The following is a 6,000-nucleotide window of genomic DNA, read 5'->3' on the forward strand; positions in this document are numbered from 1 at the left end:
GCATTATGTGTCGTGCCGACGGTCTGGGACTGCCCCCCCCTCTCTCGCTCTCTCACTATAAGCACGCAGCCACGCACGCACTGTTCTTTTGGGCATGGAGGCACAGCGCTGAGCGCACTGATATAACAGACAGCAGCGCAAAATGTTTACAAGTTTATCGAGATGAAAGTTCCTACTCCCCACTAGTCCCCACGCAGTGACAGCACTCCATGTTTACGGCACGCACAGACAGACAGAATATTCTGTAGGCTATAATACTATTACACTGCACTGCAGTGTTTGTGTTTTCTTAAGCAATTGATTAATGTACTCGTCCTCATTTCGATCAGGGCTTCAGTCTCCACTCTCCTCATTCGACCACGTCTATCCACGGTAACGGGACATCTTTGCGCTGCGTAAAATATGCCTTCTCCGTCTCCAACTGTGTTCAGCTCCTCACCCGCCTGACGTATGTTTGCTTCATTTCCTGTATTTGCTGCGGATTGCATTCACACCTGCACCGAATCGTAGTCAAGCGCGATTGGAAGCGAAGCGAAACCCCCGTTTTTGCTCGGAGTAAAATGCGGTTCTTTGTTGCGCATTAGGATTCGAAAGAGCCTTCACACCTGCCAAACGAAGCGCACTTTCTGAAAATGCGCAGCAGGATTCGTTTTAATCGCAGCAAAGCTCTCTGGTGAGAATGCGACCTAAGATTGAGAGTGCTCTGGAGCAAAACAAATTTCATTGTATGTATACTCTGTATCTATACAAATGACAAATAAACCTGAACCTGAACCTGAACATTGTTAGTAGAACATGCCCCACCCATGTCTTATAAATACAAGGCAACAAGCCTGTCCTCTACAGAGTCTGGCTTTCACAATGAAGGGCGCTTTTCTTGTTTTACTGTTCTGTCTGGCTGAAGCCGATGACGTCTGGTATGTTGTCAAAGGGCTAACAGAGAGGCTGAGCAACATGGAAGGACAACATTCAGGTTAGGATGCTTAAAGGACCACTTCACCACTTTTCAACCTATCTTCATATACTAGGTCCTCACTAATAATCATGATTTAAAATGGCATGATGTTTTTTCTACTCATGCAGCGTTTAGACGAGGATGGTGTTCATAGAAAACGGCAAAATAAAGTATCGTTTGCTGCTGCCATTTAGACGAGAACTGTGTTTTCAGGAGGTGAAAACGCAACGAAGTGAAACCACCTGCCAGAGTGGAAATCTTTGAGAACGCCGTTTCACACACACACACACACACACACACACACACACACACACACACACACACACACACACACACACACACACACACACACACACACACACTTATTATTCATGTATTATTTGATTGTTTATTGTATTAGTATACATATAATATGGTTGATGATGCTCAAGATTCAAGATTCAAGATTCAATAATTTATTTGCCATGTCAACAAGTTGATAGGAATTTGTCTTGGTTCATACTCAACATATACACAAACAAGAAGGACAGTACAATACAAAAACCAGCAGCACATGAAATTACATTCAGTTTTTTTAAAGTGCTATATGCATATACTGTACTAGGAGTTCAGATGTCTAATGGCTACTGGGTAAGTGCTATCCCTGAAGCGACATGTGGAGCTCTGGATACTTCTATGCTGCGTGTTTGGTCGTGTAAACTTTTAATTAGATTTATTTGTATCTGTTTATCTTGTCTATCCTCGTTTTGTATTATGTTTCTGTGTTCATACATTATGTCCATGAATACGTATTCTGTTGTTGTTGTTGCTTGTGTTTGTATTTTCTGTTTTCTGTGTTTGTGAAAAAATCTATAAATAAAGTAGGATCACAAAAAAAACCAAAAAACAACCATGTCGGACCTTCGAGTCACGCTGCCATTGTTATTGAACTGCCAGGAGCTAAATGTTGATTTGTATCGAATCCTCACGGTTGATATTGCTCACCGCAGAAGGCGAATTAATTACATAGAGGAATTAATGAATGCACCGATACGTCGGCGTAGTAGGGGAACCAGTGGACGTCTCTGGACGAGACCAGGGAGGACAAGCCAGTTTTGGGACAATTTTGAAAACGGTGTTGTTGACGACGACCGTGCTTGGAAAGACAATTTCCGCATGTCCAAAGAATCTCTTGTCGCCCTGAGTGAAGAACTTCGTCCTTTCATCGAGGGTGAAATGACCAACATGAGAGCACCCGTTGTAGTGCTGAAAAAGGTACAGTAGCTCTCACACTTTATTATTGTGATATAAGTGACGAGGTGCGGCTACTAAAAACTGCTAATGCCTTCGGCATATCACGCCCGACTGCGTCTGTTATAATCGGAAAAAACCTGCAAAGCCATCACTGTCCTGCTCGGCCCAAAGTATATTGGGCTACCTTTCACTGTACCCGAGGCAGAGGAGCTAGCTGGTCTCTGGGTTCATGGAATGCCTCAATGTTTGGGAGCGGTTGATGGGACGCACATTGTTTTCAAACAGCCATCTGTCAATTCCATGGACTACATTAACAGTCAGGAAGTGCAGACATTCCCTGAATGTCCAAGCTGTATGCGACTACAAATACAGGTAATGAAGGCTGAAGAGCTATTTGTTTGTTTGATAAAGACTTTTTATTGTGTTATGTGTCGGGGGGGGGGGCTACATGCGCACACACACACACACACACACACACACACACACACACACACACACACACACACACACACACACACACACACACACACACACACACACAGTAGCCTACCACGCCAATAACACTGGATGGCACTGTTGAGCAGCGTCAAGTGTATTTACTTTGTAATAAAGGTGCTATGTTGCTTTGCCTGTTACAGATTCATGGATGTCGTCATAAAGTGGCCTGGAAGTGTCCATGACGCACGTGTCTTTGCTAATTCCAAGGTGAATACCTATATCTGAAGACCGGGAAGATACCTCAACTAGAGAAGCAGCTTGTGGATGAGGAGGAGGCCATACCCATCTTTCTCTTGGGGGACCCTGCCTATACCCCCTTCTGCCATATCTCATGAAAGAGTACTCTAACGGTGGCTCTACACCATCAGAACAGTACTTCGGACTTATGCTGCATGTAAGGCCTGCATGGTCATAGAATGTGCATTTGGTCGGCTGAAGGCCAGGTTGGCCTATGGACATAAATCTGCATGACCTGCCAAATGTCATTTATGCATGCTTTGTCCTGAACAATTATTGTGAGGCCAATAATGAAAGTGTCGACATTCATGTCGAGCAGGAAGCCATACAGTGTGACAGAGTTCACCAGCCTGCATCGGTCCCTTCAACGCCATCCAACAAATCCAGGCCTCACAGCTTACAGCAGATGAAGAGGGTGGTGAGGAGAGTGTTTTGCTCCTATCTGGACTTACTGGTGAACTCAAAGAATGACTTGGCCTTAGCGTGTACACTAGACATCCCCAGCAGGGCGCTCGGACGACAAGCCTTCACTGACATAAAGCACGCAGCATGTAAAAGCAACACTTCATTCTTTTTGGCCGTTTCATCCTTTGTGAGGGCCATCCAGCTTGGAGGGAAAACCTATGCCCCCCCAGTGTCCGACCCATTGAGGAAACACATCAAAGGCCTGTCAGAGTTTGTCCAGTATTTAGACGACCTGGAGGAGATACTGGGGGAGATCCTAAACGCCAGTGCATGTGGAGCCAGGCTGGTGTCTTCCATCAGGGCAGTGCTCGTGAAGGGACGCAGCAGTGGAGACGAGGTGTGCCTGCAGGCCGACGCCGCGGCCAAGGAGCTGAAGGAGAGGATCTCTCAACTGCACCAGAACCAGACATGGGGGTCGGGAACGGGCCCAAGTCCAGCCAGGTTCAAATCGCATGCCGTCAATCACGGCACTGCGTTGGGCGGCCGGGACACGGTGAAGGTGCTGCTGGCCATACTGGACGAAGAGGCGTTGGCTCCTCCCTGCACCAACAAGGCAGAGCTCCTGTCCGAGGACCAGCCTGTCCTCGGTGAAGTCGAGGGAGCCAGCGTCTTTACACTGTTCAGGTCCCCCGAGGTGTCTGCTGGATCCTCTCCAGAGCCCCTGAGGAAACGAGTCCAGAGTCGGCAAGACCTGCTCGACAAGCCCAAGGCCAGTGAGCGCGTCATCCAATCTCAGTTTGCCTGCACATACAAAGACGAGGAGCCTCGCCTAAACCGCGTGCTGGACTTCCTGAGCACCAGCCAGCTCCCCACCTGTGTGCATCCAGCCCCCAAACGTGATGACGCCGCAGCGGTCGACGAGGAGGAGGACTCTCATCCAGAGCGCACCTCTCTTGAGGACCTGGGCACAGATGCGAACGCAGGGTCCTCCAGTAAGACGCAGAGAGGCGTGTGCCCGAGGGCTGCTTTTGGGCCGAGGTGTGGAAATGCCCCGAGCCGTGGAGCCGCTCTGGTGGGCAGTAAGAAAGGGGCCAACAAAGGCAGCAAGAGGAAGCAGGTGGACGTCGACCAAGATGGCGCGGTCGAAAACCAGCCCCCAACAAAGAAATGCCCCCCTGGTGTCCCTGGCAAAATGCCAGCTAAGAAGCCCACCAAGGGCCAGAGTAAGAAGAAGCTGATGGCTGGACAGGGCAAGCTAACCAGCTTCTTTAGAGTGTAATACTCTTCGGTGCCTATTGTTGCTGTCGGTCGGAAAACCTCCTATCTCCATATTATAACAGTGTTTTTCTTCTTTCGTGAATGAATACTCTACCTCATACTACAGTTCCACACATGACCATAAAAAAGTAGCAGATCTGCAAGCTTGTAATTCCAAACCGCAAGGCGACTGCTACTGTTGTGAAGCATTTTTTTTTGCACATTTTGCTGAATTTAAATCCTGAAGAAACCATGTTTTGGACTTATGAGGTTTCCACCTGACAGATGTTTTATGTTATTTTAACTGTTTGGCTGTGTGCCATTCTGGGAGTCGTTTCAAAAAGCATTACGATGTTGTATGAAAGATGGTTTAATCATGCATTAGACGTATGAAAGATAGTCGACTGTATGTCGGAGATAAACGTGGATCTTTTAGTTTGTGTGTGTGTGTGTGTGTGTGTGTGTGGCTGCATGCGTTCCTTCTCCAGTGGCATAAGAGCCATTGTTGTTGCCCTAAATGTGGAAAATGTTAGTGCTGAGTGCCTGAAACCCAAGCAGATCAGTTTGGTAGCAGATCAGTGGGAGCTTGGATTCAGATTAATCTCGCTCCAAGACGCACTTGCCAATAAACCTTTATGCCTCAAGTGCCTTTTCATCGCTGTCATCGACCTATAGTTTTATATACTCTCAAATCTGTTAATGGCATACCATCAAAAATCCACACTGTAAATGGCCTACAAGGATGTTTTGTATTAATAAACTTTTAAAAAGACAAACAACCCAGTGGTTCAAGGTTCCCTGAAGATCTGGTCGCAGTTCAGAACCCACTTCAAACTTAAAAAAGCACTTGTCACCTCCCCCATTCGGGCAAACTGCAATTTTGTTCCATCTCTGACAGACCCTTCATTTCAGCAGTGGCATGGAAAGGGAATTAAATGTGTGAAAGATCTATTCAAGGAAGGGCACTTCCTTTCTTTTGAGCAAATGAAACGGGTTTTTAATATTTCACAGTCAAACTTCTTTAGGTACTTACAAGTACGTAGCTTTGTTGTAAAGTATTTCTCTTTGACAACCCCACCGAGTACCTGGGTAGACGAGTGTTTGAGTTGGGATCCGGTTGACAGGGGGATGATTTCTAGGCTATATGACTGCATTCAGAGGGTGGCTTCCCCGTCACTTGAACGGGTGAAGGGGGCATGGGAGGAGGAGTTGGGTATGGACTTACCAGATTCTGCCTGGCAGAGGGCAGTCGCACTGGTACACTCATCCTCAATATGTATTAGACATGGTTTGTCACAATTTAAGGTTTTACATAGACTACATTTTTCCCCTAGCAGACTAGCCACGTTCTATCCAGACTCAGACCCAGCCTGTGCCAGGTGTGGTCAGGAGTCTGTTACGCTTAGCCACATGTT

The 6,000-nt window shown here is 46.9% G+C and overlaps 1 protein-coding gene across 1 annotated transcript; it reads left to right on the forward strand.

Annotated features, from left to right (window-relative positions):
* The first annotated feature begins 3,280 nt into the window (after positions 1–3,280).
* Positions 3,281–5,345, forward strand: parpbp (PARP1 binding protein). The gene has a single exon (XM_080770410.1). It carries the CDS (start codon positions 3,330–3,332, stop codon positions 4,605–4,607), a length of 1,278 nt encoding a protein of 425 aa, XP_080626536.1. The 5' UTR covers positions 3,281–3,329; the 3' UTR covers positions 4,608–5,345.
* Positions 5,346–6,000: the final 655 nt, after the last annotated feature.

Source organism: Protomyctophum bolini (assembly GCF_963924005.1).
Source record: "Protomyctophum bolini genome assembly, chromosome: 8".
In the NCBI taxonomy this organism is placed as follows: domain Eukaryota; kingdom Metazoa; phylum Chordata; class Actinopteri; order Myctophiformes; family Myctophidae; genus Protomyctophum; species Protomyctophum bolini.

Excerpts from the sequence above, each read along its gene's own strand:
- parpbp (XM_080770410.1), top strand. The coding sequence starts at position 3,330 with ATGAAGAGGGTGGTGAGGAGAGTGTTTTGCTCCTATCTGGACTTACTG.